The sequence below is a fragment of the Meles meles genome, chromosome 8, assembly GCF_922984935.1.
Source record: "Meles meles chromosome 8, mMelMel3.1 paternal haplotype, whole genome shotgun sequence".
NCBI lineage: Eukaryota > Metazoa > Chordata > Mammalia > Carnivora > Mustelidae > Meles > Meles meles.
In genome coordinates, this window is record NC_060073.1 from 51,118,167 (window position 1) to 51,135,533 (window position 17,367).

At 43.8% G+C, this 17,367-nt stretch overlaps 1 protein-coding gene across 8 annotated transcripts in view; it reads left to right on the forward strand.

The window, feature by feature from the left end:
- IRAG1 (inositol 1,4,5-triphosphate receptor associated 1) overlaps positions 1–17,367 on the forward strand; it is a 126,696-nt gene that overhangs the window by 66,984 nt on the left and 42,345 nt on the right. For 7 of the 8 annotated variants that reach the window (XM_046016454.1, XM_046016455.1, XM_046016456.1 and 4 more), the window contains 6 exons: positions 1,004–1,177; positions 1,734–1,811; positions 2,590–2,642; positions 2,834–2,881; positions 4,046–4,651; positions 6,616–6,694. In XM_046016454.1, the coding sequence (XP_045872410.1) occupies positions 1,004–1,177; positions 1,734–1,811; positions 2,590–2,642; positions 2,834–2,881; positions 4,046–4,651; positions 6,616–6,694 (1,038 nt within the window). The remainder of the gene's footprint in view (positions 1–1,003; positions 1,178–1,733; positions 1,812–2,589; positions 2,643–2,833; positions 2,882–4,045; positions 4,652–6,615; positions 6,695–17,367) is intronic. The other variant, XM_046016452.1, reaches the window with a different exon arrangement.

The following is a 17,367-nucleotide window of genomic DNA, read 5'->3' on the forward strand; positions in this document are numbered from 1 at the left end:
CCCTGAGTCCATCTCTGTGGACAGGGGGATTGAACTCATCGATTGGCCAAGGCTCGGGTGAGGTAGGGGGACAGGGTTTAGCTCCTTCTTAACTAACATAATTGAGACTCAGCGGAGTTTCACCCAACACAAACTAAGGTTTCACCCAATGCAAATGACTGGAAGAAGAGGGAAGGGGGGCTAGAGAGGCAGTGAAAGTTGTTCACCACCAGGGGGGAGGGGAAGGGCCTTGGAGAAGTATGTGGGATGAGTAAAGATGCTGGGCCCAGTTTGGCATTGGCACATGACTAGGGACCCTGAGGAATCCTGATGATGTGAGGCAGAGAAGTGCAAGGTCAGATATGGCTCTTAGGAAGGTCACTCTGTGGCAGTGGGAGATGGGAGGAAGGGGATAGCATGAAGGTAGAGGACCTATGAAGCAGCTATTGTAATTGTGCAGGTAAGATCTAAGGAACAAGAGTGGAGAGGAGGCACAAGTTCCAGAGATATTTCTAAGGTAAATCATGATCAGGACGTGATGACCAGTTGGCGGGATATGAAGAAGAGGAAGGAGTGTGGAGTGACTCCCATGGTTCTGAGCAGCTGGGGAAAGTGGTGTCATTCACCCAGAGAAGCGCTGTTGGAGAAGAGTCAGTTCTGGAGAAAGGTGAGGGTAGATAGGGTGAGTAGAGGAAAGAAGGGAGGGAAGGTGGCCGTGATCTTTGGAGTGCTCTTTATCCAGACACCTTAAGCTCACTAGCTTGTTGAAATAGAGACCAGAAAGAACAACACTCTAGGGAAAGATCTCATGGAGGAGGAGCTCCTGATGGCCTTCCTAATGGCAGAGTTTAGGACTGTACTGGAAACCTAGGTGGCTTCATGACCATTTGTTACAGAGGACCTGCCACAGCCACAGACAACAGACCTCAGCTGGCTGAGTTCGCTCTGGGCAGCTTCCCTGGGCTAAGGTGTGAGGGGCCAAGGATTCTGTGGTTCTCCCCCTGAGTTCACCCTCCCGCTGCAGACCCCGCAGGGCACGTTATTGACCTGGTCAATGACCAGCTGCCGGATATCAGCATCTCAGAAGAGGACAAGAAGAAAAACCTGGCGCTGCTGGAAGAAGCCAAGTTGGTGAGTGAACGATTCCTGACCCGCCGTGGGAGGAAGTCCAGGAGCAGCCCCGGAGACTCCCTGTCAGGTAGGATATACAGGTGGCTGCCCTGAGCCCCTCCAAGGTGGGGTAGGGGATAGGGAGGGCCAGGATCCAGTTGTAGTGGGAGGCCTGCTTCCAAGGGGTGGTCTTTGATTTGCCTGCCCCCAGGCTAGGTGCCAGGAGGACTGATCCTTCTGAAGATCTTGTTAAGAGAGGGCATCTCACCCTATTTCAGAAGCTCTAAAATACTGATCCAACTCTAGCCTAGAAAACTCTGCTTTTCATTTTTGGGACCTATTGTGGCTTTCTGTTTCACCAAGAAATGTCAGTCCTTATGATACCCATGAATTTAACACAGATTCCCCATCCCTTAATCCTACATAGAGAGAAATCTCTGTGTGAGGCCCATGTGCACAGGCTCTTGGACCTCCCTGCATGGATGGAGTCCTCCTGTGGTAGTCACATGGCAGTCCAGAATCAGCCCCTAACCTGACAAAGCAGTCCCAGTTCCCAGGGGTCAGAAATACCTGAAAGGATATCTTTGTTAGGCTGAAGTCGTAAACCTTCATGAATGCTGGCCAGTTTGTGTCTGTCTCCACAGCTGTTTCCCCAAACCTCAGCCCCGGAGCTTCTCCGAACTCCTCTCAAAGCAACTCGCTTACTGTCTCCACGCCACCTGGTGAGGTTCAGTACCAGGTTTCCTGTCCTGGCTTCTCCATTTGGGTGGCAGCTGAGTCCAACCCCTGGTCCAATCAGGATACATCCCATCTTGCAGGCTTTCTAGTCAGGACCCCTGTTTGGCCTCTTCCCCAGAGGACTCCCAGCTAGGCCTGGTCGGGCTGCCTCTGAGGAGGTAGATGGACTTTCTGTTGGGGTTTTGAGCTAGTGTGGGGAGACAGGCCTTGCCCCGGATGAGTCTATGTAGGTGAGGAGAGAAGCAAGGTTGTGGGAAAGGGGCTACAATTGTTGCTTTCTCTGCTAAGAGAGGACTCAGAGAAGGGCTACCCCAGAGCTTATATTTTAAAAGGTCTCTATTTGAGCCACTCTTTTCTTTTTGGTTTCTTCCCTTTCATTAGACTGTGTATAGGGCCACACCCTCAAACCAGCTCAGAAAGGGGCATGGAGCCAGGGAGAACAGCCTGTCCTTGTCAGAAATGTTGGGCAAACTCCGGGTCTGACCAGGCATCCTGGGTTCAATTCCCAGTGCTGAGACTTCCTGGCTGTATGACCTTGATTTCCCTCTGCCTCAGTTTCCTCCTGTGGTTTCTGTGCTGATTAAATGAGGGCTCCCCATAAAACGTGACATGTGAAATGTACTTAACATGTCAGGTATTACTGGCAACCAGACCTGGGGAACCAAGGGAGGGCATTCTGGGGAGGTAGATATGTTTCTGCTAAAGGGAGAGCTGATGGTCTGAGGGGCTGGACATCACTCACCAGTGTCTGGACTATTCCAGCTTTGGATGCATGCAGCGACCCACAGTCCCCTTTGCCTGGAGCACCACCACAGGTAACAGGGGTCCTGATTGGGGTTTCTATGCCAACTGGTCTCTCCTCTTATCCCTTAACCCCTGAGAAGCCCTCCATGGCCCACTGAGATGACGGTGTTGGGAGGGGAAAGCATCTATACTATTTCGAGGGTATTTAAGAGGAGATATGGTCTCTTTACATTGTTGTCTACCTTGTGTTCACTTTCTCCAGCAGAAAGGGGATGAGGCCGAAGTCTCTTCACCTCACTTTGGCGAGCCTGTGAGTGTGAACTCTGTCCAATTTGGGTGATTTGGGTGGGAGACACTGTTCCAAAAGTCTAGGCTAGCCCTGGGCAGCCTGCAAGTGAGTGTGAGTGGAGTGTCATGGCTGGGGAGGCTAGAAGTTTCCTCTGTTCTATGGTGACTGGAAGTCTAAAGTGTGGGGGGGTAAGGAGGCGGGGTTCACCCTCACTATAACCCTATAACCTGGCACCTTCACTCAGGCCACTGGCCATAGACTAGGGGGACTGCTGGGCCCAGGAACAGTCAGACAAGACAGCTGCTTTTGTCACTCTAGTAAAAATTACAGTAAAGTTCCAGTTCCTGGTTGGGATTCCTCCAGGGGGCAGCCTGGAAAATCTCATCTTTGCTGATGAGCACTAGAAGGGCCCCACCTCTGCTCAGAGCAAAGTGCTCAAGGTGATGTCCAGGGCAGCATGAAATACAATCTCATCTGGAACTGGGGCTAGGATAGAGTCCTCTGGCAGAGTTTCGCCACTCACACAAGATAGCCATACAAATGCTCCTGGCAAAGCAGGTTTCCCTTGGGAAATGAAATAAGAGGGCAGAATCTTAGAACTTCTGAGCAGTAAGATAATCACCTTTGCAAGAATCACCTGATCCAGAGATCCGTAACGGTTTTTGGATCATGGAATTCTCTGCGATATTGCTGAAAGCCATGGATTCTCTTCCCCCCAAAATACATACAACATGCACACATAAACACACATATACATTTGCAATAGTTTCAGAGGGTTCACAAATCTGATGAGAAATCTGAGTCCCTGAAGAGTTAAGGGCCTTGCCAGGAAGAATCAAGACTAGAAACTGAGGCAACTGAGTCAAGGCTGAAATTTGTGACTGCCCCCAACCAGTCTACTAGTCCACTGTCTCCCACAGCCCCTATCCCTTGGGAAGTCCTTGGAAGATTGTGAATGACAGGTCCCCTTGTCCTATCTGTTTTATAGACCTCAGGCTTGTCTGTGCATCCCCCTTTACTGGTTTATTCTTGACTGGGAAGCTCTCCCCTTCCACTCAGTGCACACACATACACACAGCCACCTTAGCAGGGTCTGTGGGGACAGAGGCCCCACAGTGGAAGTGGCCACACCTCTTTCCTCTCCAGCCTGCCTTCAGAGTCCCAGCTCTACCTTGTCTCTTTCAGAATGTCTCCAAAGGGTTAGCTGACCGGAAGCAGAATGACCAGAGGAAAGTGTCTCAGGGCAGGCTGATTCCTCGTTCTCCCACAGTTGAGAAATCCAAAGAGACTGCAATTGACCAGAAGGAAAACTGCGATCCCCTCCAATGCCCTGAGGCCACAGCTTCTGGCATAGGCAGTGGTGGGAAAATGGCCCTGAATAGCCCTCAGCCTGGCCCTGCTGAAAATGAGCTGGGAAAGGCACTTCTGAAGACAGCCAAGGAAGGCAACCCTCTGCCTAGAGGTCCAGCCCAGGGCTCTGGAGGGGTGGCTCCCCTGAGCCCCCAGGGAAAAGGTACAGCTGGAGAGCCGACAGGGTCAAAATTTGGCTCAAAAGCCGAGTTGCGGCCCCCTGCTTCCCGGCCACCCCTACAGCGGGGGGTCTCCTGGGACAGCGGTCCTGAAGAACCTGGCCCCCGGCTGCAGAAAGTGCTTGCCAAGCTGCCTTTGGCAGAGGAAGAGAAGCGTTTTTCAGGCAAAGCTGGCAGCAAGTTGGCCAAGGCACCCGGACTCAAAGACTTTCAGATACAAGTGCAGCCTGTACGGATGCAAAAACTGTCTAAGCTCCGTGAGGTAAGCTCCTGGGGGCCAGCTGGGCAGGGTGTGCACTCCAGGTATCCCCTGGGCTGGAGACCGCTGGGCTGAACTGCTAGGCAGGGCAGCTGTGGCCTGGACTTGGGCCTTATGGGTCCCCAAACTTCCCCACCCTGATAAATCAGGCCCGCTGTGCAAGCATCTTCTTCATATATATGTTTCAGGTGCTTTTACCTCACTTCCTAGGGTGAGATCAGTGGGATGTAGTTGCCACACAAATTTTAAGGGGAAGGCAGGTGGACGGATGGGCACATGGGCCCTCAGCACTGGGCTGTGTTTTCCCCTCCAGCCAGAGCTGGCAGCTCATAAACAGGAAGCCCTTGATAGGGTGCCTTGTCATGCCAAGGGTGGAATAGCTTTTCCCTCTGTCAGGCCCCTGAGCTTTCCTCCCTAATGCTTGTTAACCGAGGGGCTTAAGTCCATCTTCAGGTATAACGATGGCCATGAGGGGCTGCTCTCCTGTGGTGAATTTCTTCCACTGTCCATGATGGCCCCTTCTTTCACTGGCCATCAAACCAGGCACAGTCGTCTCTCATGGGGCGACCACCCTACGCAAGGGGTGACTGGGAATATCCAGCAATATAGGGGACCGAGATAGGGTGTGAGGGTGAAAAGAGATGAACAGGACAAGGAATTGTTATCCAGGACCGTTTCCCCGGAGGACCAACCCAGGCCGCAGGCCAAGGCAACTGGGACTCCATGGGGTGGGCCCTGGCACCCTCACGGCTAGAACTGGACAAGGGTCTCCTGGCTCCCCTACAGAAGGCCTGAGAGCTGGGGAAGGGAAAGAGGCATCTGATAGCAGCCCAGCACAAGTGAGGAGGTTTCTGTGCTGGCAGGGACACATTGCAATGTGTCCTATTCAGAAGCCTTCATTCCGGGGTGCCTGGGTGGCTCAGTGGGTTAAGCCTCTGCCTTCAACTCAGGTCATGGTCTCAGGGTCCTGGGATCGGGCCCCGCATGGGGCTCTCTGCTCAGCAGGGAGTCTACTTCCTCCTGTCTCTCTACCTGCCTCTCTGCCTACTTGTGATCTCTGTCTCTCTCTGTCAAATAATAGAAAAAAGAAAAAAAAAAAAAAAAAGCAACCTTCATTCCTATTCAGAAACTTTCCATGATGCTCTGAACTGGAGGCTCCAGGGAGCTGTTAAGGAAACAGGTAAAAGGCCGTGGCCAATTGCTTCCATTTGGGCCAGGAGCACCCTCTGCTGGTCCCTCCCTTTTTCTTCTTTACCCAGGGGACAAACCACTCAAGTGGCCCCTGCTACACGGGAGACTGAAAATCCCCTCATAAGCTCAAGTCACAAGGCATGAGGAGATCTCTCAAATGTTGGAAGTGCTGGTCGGTACTGACTGACTTGCGGTCAGCATCCCCACCTCTCCTGGGCTTTGACTGCCAAGGCCCCAAGCAGCATAGTGGGGCAGCAATTCTCAGGCCTCATTTATCCGGAGAGTTTAACAACTCTAGGGGTGCCATAACCAGCCCCTGAGGAAACTGGGGTAGGAGAGGTCACCACTCCAGAAATGGGCATTCACTGCCTTGAACAACAGGGCAGGAAGCTCTAGCCAGCTTGAAGCACAGTCATGGGCTCAACAAAATTTCCAGCAGAAGCTCCATACACATCCAGGTGACCATCCTGTCCCCAGAGCCCTGGGCTCTGCTCATTTGCCTGAGGCCTCCAGGCTTACTTAAAAGGCAGACCATACCAAGGACAATTCTTAACCCGAGAAATGTGGTGCTCATGGTGGGGTTTCGGGCACTTTTATGGGCTGGGAGAGGAGCAGTCTTCCAGGTGCCCTTCCTATTTCACCATGTCATGACTGTCCACCCAACTTTGAGGCTGCCCTAGTACCTCCCATGTAAGGCTGAGTGGTCACAGAGGCATAAACAGAAAGAGTTCCGCCTGATGTTATTGTCTGAAATGTTTTCTTCTTCCCCTAAAAAGGAGCACATCCTGATAAGAAATCAGAACTTAGTGGGGCTCAAGCTTCCAGAACTTAGTGAAGCAGCTGAGCAGGAAAAAGGTAGGTGGGGTCCGGGCAGATGCTCTCCTCAGGCCAGGGCTGGATTCATTTTTACCAGATAAAAGATGGTGAATGTGTAAACGTGAGACTTCTGTCAGGGCTTTTGTCTCGGTGGCGAGTGTGTACCAAACACAGAGGAGGCCCTCAGTAAATATTTACAGATAAATGAATGAATCAGATCATGTTTCCTGCCCAGAGAACCTCTAAACTTGTCTCCTCCCAACCAGCACCCCATTCCAGACCCTGCCAGCCCTCCGTGAGCCTTGTTAGCACCTAAAAGTCCTGGAAGGGTGACCCAGGCCTCAACTTTTGACACTTCCTTTTCCTCTCACACCCAGGAAGTCACTCAAATAGAACAGTTCCTCTTTTCAAGACATCAGAGTCATCTCTTGCTTTCTAATCTGCTAACACCACAAAGTCCAGACACCAGCCCTTTCCTCCCTGGCCCTGTAAGTCCCCACCCACCCACCCTGCCAGACTCATCTGGAAAATAAGACTTTGGATCTCCTGCCTCCCTCCTGCACCCCATCTCCTGGCTCACCTCCTCTCTGGGTCATGTTACCTGTGGTCAGTCTTAGTACAGAAGCCTTCTGCTTAAAGATTGTTGTATGGGAGGGAATTGAGGGAAACTGGAAGGGGAGATGAACCATGAGAGACTATGGACTCTGAAAAACAACAAGAGGGTTTTGAAGGGGCCGCGGGGGGCGGGGGGTGAGGTTGAGGAACCAGGTGGTGGGTAATAGGGAGGGCACGTACTGCATGGAGCACTGGGTGTGATGCCAAAACAATGAACACTGTTATGCTGTAAATAAACAAATAAACGAAAAAAAAAAATCTCTCTTTCCCTTAGGGCTAGACAGTATTAACTTAGTGGTATTACAGTTTTACAGTTTTCTTCCCACATGTAAATGAACACATGTTCATGCATATATATATATATTTATTTTACAAAATGATATCATACTCTACATAACTGCTATGAAGCATGCCTTTCTCATTTAAAAATGTGAATATTTTTATATCAATAAATCTATAGTTAATGAAAAAAAAAAAAAAAAGATTGTTGTATGGGCAGGACCAGGGTGCCACCAACTTTGTTGGAAGCCCTGATCTGAAATAGAGTTAACTAACAGCTACCTATTCAACATTATTAACAAGATTCCCAGAAGTAAAATTTCCAACAACTTTTTAAAGTACTAATTAAAGAAAATTAACCATCTTTAGAGGAAAACTTTGGGAAAAAGTATGATATACTTTTCCACTTTTAATTTTTAATGTGCTTGTTAAAGCGGCTTCAAAACACTAGGAAAAGATTCATCTTAAAATGTGCCCCACAACCAGTGGGTTGTGGTAATAGTGGGTGGGTAATAGGGAGGCCACGTATTGGAGTACTGGGTGTCACGCAAAAACAATAAATACTGTTATGCTGAAAAAAGAAAATTTGCCCCACAATCCCCTAAATTCTGAAAAAAACCCACAATTTTTATTCTTTCCAGTATTTACCTGCATTTATAATTTTTTTCACAATTGATTTGTATAGCTATAGCTTCTTGTTTCTACTTTTTAAACTTATTTCATAACTGATTCCATGTATTTGGACCTGTCCTGTTGTTTATCATTGAATGGGTGTACCTTTGCACTGATGCCTTGACTGCTGGGTATTCCGAATGTTTACAGTTCTTTTAGCTATGATTAACCACCCTGCTCTAAACAACTCTGTACTCAGAGTTTTTTTCTTTCTTCCTTCAAGTTATTCCCTTGAACAAATTCTCAGGCTTGAGCTTCACGGGTCAAAGTGTAGAAACACTTGCATTTACCAAATTGCCTCCAATGTAGACTGCTACCGGCAAAGACTGAGGAGTCTTCCTCCTAAGAACTACCAGCACTGGACTTTGCTTTGCTTTCACTCCTTACAGGCCAGAATATAGTAAGAATCAGATCATCAATAAATGCCACTTTGTTATTACTTCAACTAATTTGCTAGCAAGCAAGTTCAAATTTAAATATTTTAAATGTTTACTCTTTTTTCTTAGTGGGCAGATTAGCTTTGCATTGCTCTACCCAAGTGTCCATATGGGTCTTAGGGTTTTTTGTTGATTTATTTTTTGTTGGTAATATATGTAAACTCTATAGACATTAACCTTTTACTATATTCTTCTCTTGAAATTGATTTCTAGTTTCATACCATTATGCTTCGAAAAGATGCTTGATGTAATTTCAGTCTTCTTAAATTTATTGAGACTTCTTTGGTTCCTAACATATTATCTATCCTAGAGAATGTTCCACGTGCACTTGAGAAAAATATGTATTCTTTCACTTTTGGGTGGAATGTTCTGTACATGTTTATTATGTCCATCTGGTCTGAGACGTCATGTAAGGTCAATGCTTCCTCATTGATTTTCTGTCTGGATAATCTCTCCATTGATGAAAGTGGGGTTATTAAAGGCCCTTACAATTATTGCATTGCTGAAAATTTCTCCCTTTCAGTCTCTTAATATTTGTTTTATATTTAGGTACTCCTATATTGGGTGCGTGAATATTTGCAACTGTTACATCTTCTTGTTGGGTTTGTATTTCTCTTAATACTTTTTCATCCCATCATTTTTTGCTTTTTAACAAGTTTTACTTTAGAGAAACTGTGAAGTGTTTTTTTTTAAAGATTTTATTTATTTATTTGACAGACAAAGATCACAAGTAGGCAGAGAGGCAGGCAGAGAGAGAAGGAAGCAGGCTGCCTGCTGAGAAGAGAGCCCAGTGCAGGGCTCGATCCCAGGACTCTGGGATCATGACCTGAGCTGAAGGCAGAGGCTTTAACCCACTAAGCCACCCAGGTGCCCTGAGAAATTGTAGTTTTTATAATAATATTTGCCTATCTTTTCTTTTGAGAAGTCTCCATTATTTAAGTTGTTATAAAAACATTACTTCTCCCTAATTGGGATAGCAAATCTATTTTCTAATAGTTTATCTATAGTTTGATCTATTTATATTTATTTTGCTAATACCTGTGGAATTTATTTTAAGATACAGGTATTTGGAAATTTAAGATTCTGTTACCTCAATAATTTTTTATTAGTATGTATATTCTTATTATTTTGTGGCTTAGACAATCATATACTCCATTCTTTTTTATATATACCAAACACTAGTTCTGAGCGCCTGATTTTCTTTTATTCTGATCAATACTGACCCATTTTAATTACTGCTGCCTTATATTGTATTATGTAAGACTACTTCTCTCTCACTGTTCATCTTTTTCAGAATATTCATTATGTTCTAGATATAAAGATTCAATGCAAAATAATGGAAAGAACAACTGCACAAAAGTCAGGAGATCTGAGTTCCTGTCTCAGCCCAGGAACCAACTGACCGAGTCTTTAAATACGTTCTTCAACCTCTGTTCCCTCTTATACTAGCTGACCTCAGAAGGCTCTTAGCTCTAAAGTAAGATTCAAGGATTACAGGTCTTTTCTGGTTTTGCCTCTTAACTACCTATTTATTTAAGTGAAATTTATACCATTCTATACAACATTTTAATTGTGATTGCTGTAAAGCTACACACTGGATTCAGAAGAACTATCCTAGTGTTGTTTGTTTTATAGTTTATATAATTTTTAAATTACTTCAAAAAAACTTAGTTCTCATTCCACATGGTTTGTCTCTCTATAAATCTGGGTTTTCCTTTCTTTTTCCTCTAAAAGATTTGAAGTTCTTTGTACAGGTCTCCTTATCTCTTATTAGGGCACATTCTGTACATTCTTCCCTATTCATGAAGAAGACTCTTTTTTCATTAGATTTTCCTAGTTGACAATCAGTGGCATAGATGAATACTGCTTAGTATTATATGTGTTTCTTTTATATGAAGAAATGATACACAGATTACTACAGTGACTAACTAGCACAATTACTGTAACTAGAGTGATTACTGCATCCCAGCTACTGGATTAAGCATCTGATAATATTTCACTTAATGTTCATAGCAAACCTTAGGAGGCAGGCCTTACTATATCCCTTTTACAGATGAGGAAATTGAAATCTGGGGAGGTTAAGTTCCCATGGTTATTAATTGCTGAAGCCAGGATCAGAATCCAGATCTGACCAAATCCAAAGGCTCTTGACCACTTTGCACAATGCTTTTTTCACGTTCACAATCTGTTATTTTTATTTTATTGAATTCACTGTTTATCTTGGTTGTGTATTTGTGCATATGTGTGTGTACTTGTGTATCTGTCCATGTTTTCTACTTTGGCAACATTCTCTAATATGATAATGGTGATAAGGAGAATACTTGCCTTGTTTCTGTTTTTAATTGAATTGTTTTGTGTTTTTCTTTGAAGGATCATGTTGTGTCTGATTCTTAAATAGATGTACTATTTTAATTTATTACATTATTTTAATTATTAAATATTTTATATTTAAAATATGTAATAAAATATGTAAAATATAAAAAGATATAATCAAATATGTAAAATATAAAAAGACTTATTTCATCATATAGTATACTATTTTATATATTTTATGTTATTTTATATATACTATATGTTTATATATTTTATATATATTTTTATATATAGTGTATTATTTATATTTTTATTATTTTAAGGAAATGTTCTGGTCTTTAAAGCTTCAAGATTTATGTCGAATTTTATCAATTTGCTTTGGGTATCTATTGAAGAATCACATAAATTCAGTCATTTAATATAGTAATAATTTTCCAAATTTAGAAATAAACCCTTGGGATCCTGGAGTAAAATTCATTTGGTCATGTTGTATTTTCTTTTATGTCTACTACCAAATTTCTCCGTAAGTATTTCTTTTAAAGTATTCTGTAACATTCTGGCATTAGTTAAGATAAAATCTAAGTTGCTTTAACATAGAGGCCCAGAAGAATGCTAACCTGTAGGGTAGGGAAGAATGTCTCAGCCCCGAGTAATGATTCTAAGGCAAGCTGTCAGGTTAGCTCTGCTTCACATAATCATTCAGGGACCTTAGTTTCTTCTCTGCATTTCTATACATTCTCCTAGATGTATCTTTATAGAAATACATAAGTTTTGCCATGGGATAATATCTTAGAAGTGGAACTGCTTGATCAAAAGGCATTTATGTTTAAATACATATACATACTGCCAAATGAACTTATAAAATGTATACCAATTTGGGGGCTCCTGGATGGCTCAGTCATTAAGCATCTGCCTTCGGCTCAGGTCATGATTCCAGGGATTGAGCCCCCCATCGGGCTCCCTGCTCAGCAGGAAGCCTGCTTCTCCCTCTCCCACTCCCCTCGCTTGTGTTTCTCTCTCACTGTCTGTGTGAGAGACACTGTCTTTGTGTCTGTCTCTCTGTCAATTAAATTTAGATATTCACTATGTGCCCTCCCTCCCATTTTTCTGTCATTTCTAGGATCTGGGTGGTTAAGAGTTTAAACTTCAACACTGATTAGCTGCATAGCCTTGGGCAAGTTTCTTAGTCTCTAGATGGCTCAGCTTGCTCATCTATATTATAGGTATAATAATAGTACTATAGTACCTACTTCGTTGGGCTGATATAATGTTTTTATGTGATATTGGTCTTTATTCCAGCAGAAACCTGGCATACATTTTTAATTCCTATAATCAAGGTTGTGGAACTCTATCACATGTGGGATGTTGTCCTGTGTGCTCCACAGTATATGTAGCATGGTGCTGGAGATGTGCTGAGCAGCCACATGTGTTTGATTGATATCTGAAGATCTGGGACTTCCTTTTCCTACATTCTGAACTTTCTGAATGAAAGAGCTTCTTCCCCTCTCATATCTAGCATGAAAGACTCTGGGAGGGGCGCCTGGGTGGCTCAGTGGGTTAAAGCCTCTGCCTTCGGCTCAGGTCATGATCCCAGGGTCCTGGGATTGAGCCCCACATCGGGCTCTCTGCTCCACAGGGAGCCTGCTTCCTCCTCTCTCTCTGCCTGCCTCTCTGCCTACTTGTGGTTTCTCTCTGTCAAATAAATAAAATATAAAAAAAAAAAAAGAAAGAAAGAAAGAAAGACTCTGGGAGTCTCCATGAAAGCTAAAGAGGCCAGCTCTTTTTGGGAGCTCTAAATACAACAATGTATATGAGCTCATAGGAAAAACTTGAGTCTCTTATGATAATTGTTGGCTGTTCCTTTGGGAAATGGAAAAGATCCTTATCAGAACATTCTGGAATCTTAAGAACTTTGGCTCTCCTTCGGTTTCTGAGGATTGGGAGGCTCTTTCCTGCTGCATCTGGTTTTCCCAACAATCCAACAAGTTCTCTTCGCAGACCATTTGTAGGATGTTTGGGTCCTAATCATTTGCAGGTCATTTCAAGCCAAAGATGTGAGGCTGATTGTGGGCTAGATCCCAGGCTGCATGCTGGGAATGCAGAGGTGAAAAAGACTCGGGCTCTGCCTTCAAGAAGAGGGCCTTGTCTTGGCTGTCATTATTGGTTCCTTCAGTTACCTCAACAACGTCCAACCCATCTCTCAGCACTCCTAACCTCCTCACCCAGCTCAATTCACTGCCTAAACTCAGCCAGAGGAAATCTCTGAAATGCAAATCTGGTTCAGCATCTTCAGGGCTCTTTATTCAGCTCTTAAGATGAGCACTAGAATCCTTAGTAGGATGTACAAGACCCTGTGTAATTAACCCTGCTCTGCATTCCCACATTTTCAAGGGCCACTCTCCTCACTCTCAATATCTTGGCCTTCCTTCAGCAACTCATTCCTCCTTCTTGTCTTGGCACAGGCACAGAACCTGGAATGTTCTTCCTCTCATCCTCTTTGCCTAATGAACTCTCATTCAGTCTTTTCTGCTCAAATGTCACTTTTCTAGGGAACACTTTTCCAGTATCTCCAGATCCTTCTGGCTTATAAAATCTATCACAGTATGAAAAGTAATGTTTGATCTAAATGTAATGTAATTAATCTCTGTCCCATGAGGTAACAAGCTCCCAGAGGACAGCGACTTGTCTGTTTTGCTCAGCATTATATCCCTAGTTCCAAGCCCATTGTCTGAATCATAGAAGCACTCAATAAATACTGGATAAATGAATGAGTTCACCTTCACCTTCTAGGAGAGGAAACACAAGGATAGAAAATGTCACTATAATATATTGCATCAAGACCTTACAATACGGGCGCCTGGGTGGCTCAGTGGGTTAAGCCGCTGCCTTAGGCTCAGGTCATGATCTCGGGGTCCTGGGATCAAGTCCCACATAGGGCTCTCTGCTCAGAAGGGAGCCTGCTTCCCTCTCTCTCTCTCTCTGCCTGCCTCTCTATCTACTTGTGTTCTGTCTCTGTCAAATAAATGTTTAAAAAAAAAAAAAAGACCTTACAATACAAAGTACCTAGGAACACAGGGACAGAAGCAGGCAGCTCAGTAGGGGTGAGTGAGGGCAGGATTCCAGGAGGAGCAGCTTTGAGCTGAGGAAAAGAAAGGCACTGGAGGCAGAGGCAACAGCTGGAGCAAAGACATACATGCATCTTCCAGTTCTTGGCATGCTTCAGGAACAGAAGTAATCCTATGTGAACCAAGAGTGGGTCATGTGTTCTAGAGAGACGGCTACTAAGGGTGGAGTATGAGTAGGGAGTAGGGAGAGTGAAGGCTTTGAGGGACTATTAATGAGTTTGAACTTCATTCAAGACCCCTTGGAAAGCCAGAGAAACCTGCAGATAAGGAAGCATCAGGATCAGAGCTGAATTTGAGAATAATTCTTCTTGACAAATTTTGAAAGCTGGCCTGAAATGGGAGAGGCTGGAGGCAGGGACACTGGTAAAAAGGGTATGGAAACAGCATGGTGAGAGGTGATAAGACTGTAGATTGAGATGGACAGAAGGGGACATGGGAAGGACAGGTTTGAGAGCTCTCTGGAGGTCAGCTTACCAGGACTTGGTGAGGAGACAGGGTAGAGGGGAAGACCAGAAAGACCACCAAATGTGTGTCTGGGTGGCCAAGGTGGGTGATGGCATCATAAATGAGGATGGGGAGAACAGGAGGAAGAGCTCACCTGAGGAGAAAGTCATCAAGTTTGGATTTGGATATGCTGAATGCCCATGGAGAGCAGCTTCGATGCCACAGTCTGACAGACTTAGTTTTGCATCCCAGTTCTACTACTAATTAGCTGGAACACTGGGGAATCTACTTAATTTAGCTGAGCCTGAGTTTCCTAGAATGCAGAAAATTAGCTTAGCAATATTTATCTTGCAAGGCTATTTTAAGAAATGAATGAGAAACTACACCTAACACAAGTCGATGTTTGATAATAGTGGCTGCTGAAATTGTTTTCATCATCTTGATCCAAGTGACAACGTCTAGAAAGTAGTTGGATATCTGGACTTGGAGGTTGAGAGAGATATGGGGAGTCCCTCTAGCTACCCCCAGTCTGAGCTCAGAGCCCTCAGATTTCAGACAGGGAAAAGTCCTCCTTGAGAAGATCAATCTGAGAAAAGTTTATCCCCAACCAATAGCTTTGGCCTTTTGGGGGGTCATCCTGAGTCTCAGAGCATCTTTAATCAGAAGCCCCAGAAGTTATTTTTCTAAGTCCTGGAGATTGCCAGAAACAAATGCTTTCATTGGAATGAGCTAATACAGGCAGATTTGTTTAAAATAATTCTACTGTTAAAATGCCTCTTGCATATTATCAAAATATTTAAATAATAGTGAAAATGCAAAGAAAGTAAATATAGCTTCTAACAAATGCCCTCTTCCCACAAATACAGGAGGAGGAAGGGAAGAAGGAAGAAGATTATGCTAGATTGCTAGATGTACTTATTTTAGATGAAAAGTATGAAAATTTAATTGAACTTGAATTAAAGCAGAGTGAAACTGTAGGAATTGCTGAATTTGGGCAGTTTCTTCCTCCAGAAAACAGAGATTAGTTTTTTAAAGTTTAAAATATACATTATGAAATGCATTAAGAGTTTGGAGTCATTGACATACTTTTTTACATTCCATGTTTTAAATTTGGATTATTGACTTCCTACTGAAAAAGATGAAAGTGACAGCATTTCTTCCCACCTTCATAGTTCTTCCTATCCTTCCATCTCCACAAATAGAAATGATAAGTTATACTTTTTATACTGTCAAGGCTTTACCATCTACGTTCCATTCTGTAAATATAATTTCCATAGTTAGTTAGCCCTAAACTTATATGTAAAATGATTTAACGCTGACCATCATTCCCTTTACGATGGCTCACCATTACCTAGTTTGTGATTTTGATTTATGTTTTGTTTAGCTAGATTTTATTATCCAACAGTTTTTCTAGAAGGGCTCAAAGGGTTGTTTCCTGAATTTTAGTATGTTTAAAAATGTTATCTTTATTCTTGAAGGACAGCTTGCATAGTTTTAAATTTTGGGTCATTCTTTTCCTCAGAACTTGGTAGATGCTACAGTGTATTTAATGTTGTAGAGAAGTCTGAGACCAGCTGATTTCCAGCACCCCTCAACCTCCACCTCTCCCTGTAGATGGCTTACTCTTTCCACAAGGGCAGTTGGAGAAGAACTTCTTTATACTTACGTGTGTGTGTGTGTGTGTGTATAAATGTGTATATGAATTGTTCCTTTTGTTCACTAGTTCAATGACACCACAATCTGTAAATTTCTCACCAGTATCTCAACTACAGGCCCATTATTTAATCTCTAAATACTTCAGTCTTTCTTTCTTAGTTGCCATGTAGTTGCCATGCCATTGTTCTCATTTTATTTCTTTTTGATATGGGCATTTTCACCTGGATTTTCTCTTTACCTAAATATATTGTGAAGGTCAATTTTCATTGACTCCTTCCAACCTTATGTGAGATCCCTGTCCTCCCTGCAGTGCTTAGCTGAAGACTAGATATTTTATGTTTGCTTTATTACTGCTTTGGTGGTAGGGAAAAGGGGAAGTTCAGATGGAGCTGTGTGTAGTGGTGTTTGTAGGATTGGTTTCTGCTCTTTTTCTATAACTTTGTTCATAATCCAACATATGAATTTATTACACTGCAGGATGGGCATATCTTATGCTTTTAGGTGAGTAGTAGTGGATTATAGATTATTTCCCCAATTTAGGGTAGAATTGTAGAGACAATCAGCCCAGGTGTTTATTTTCCAGACGTGGCTCAACTATTCCCAGCAGCCATTCTCACTCCCTGTCAGATAGAGAAAAGGAAAAATAGACAAAATCCAAGGAGTTTGGCTACTATGCTATTTTTCAAAAGTGGTGGTCAGGGGTAGGGAGCAGCTTCAACTGGGGCTTTCCATGTGTCTCCTGCCTGCACTTTATTGGATGGGCTTCTTTTATTTTTTTTTCTTTTGTCTTACATTCTGGTAAATCCCTCCATATTGTTTGAGATAATCAGCTCTGGTAGAATGCTGTGCAATCATTCTGCTTTTCCTCTCCCCTCTTACTCAGTAGGAAAAGCAAATAGCAGCACAGGAAGTTTTTTCTCTTGTTGGGGGTATTGTTGTAGTGGCATGGAGATCCTTCCTTTCTGAAGAAACTTTCTGAATCTCCTGTGGAGGCTGCCTGCTCACCCCCTCAGTCTACTTCCCTTCTCATTCTGTGGTATTACACTCTTGCCAGAATTCTTCCTCTTAACATCTTCCTCTCAGTAATGAATCTTTGACGGAAGAAAAAAGGGCTATCAAGTGTGGGAGCTCTACATTTATTCCTAGCAAGTCCTGTCTTTCTCTAGCCATT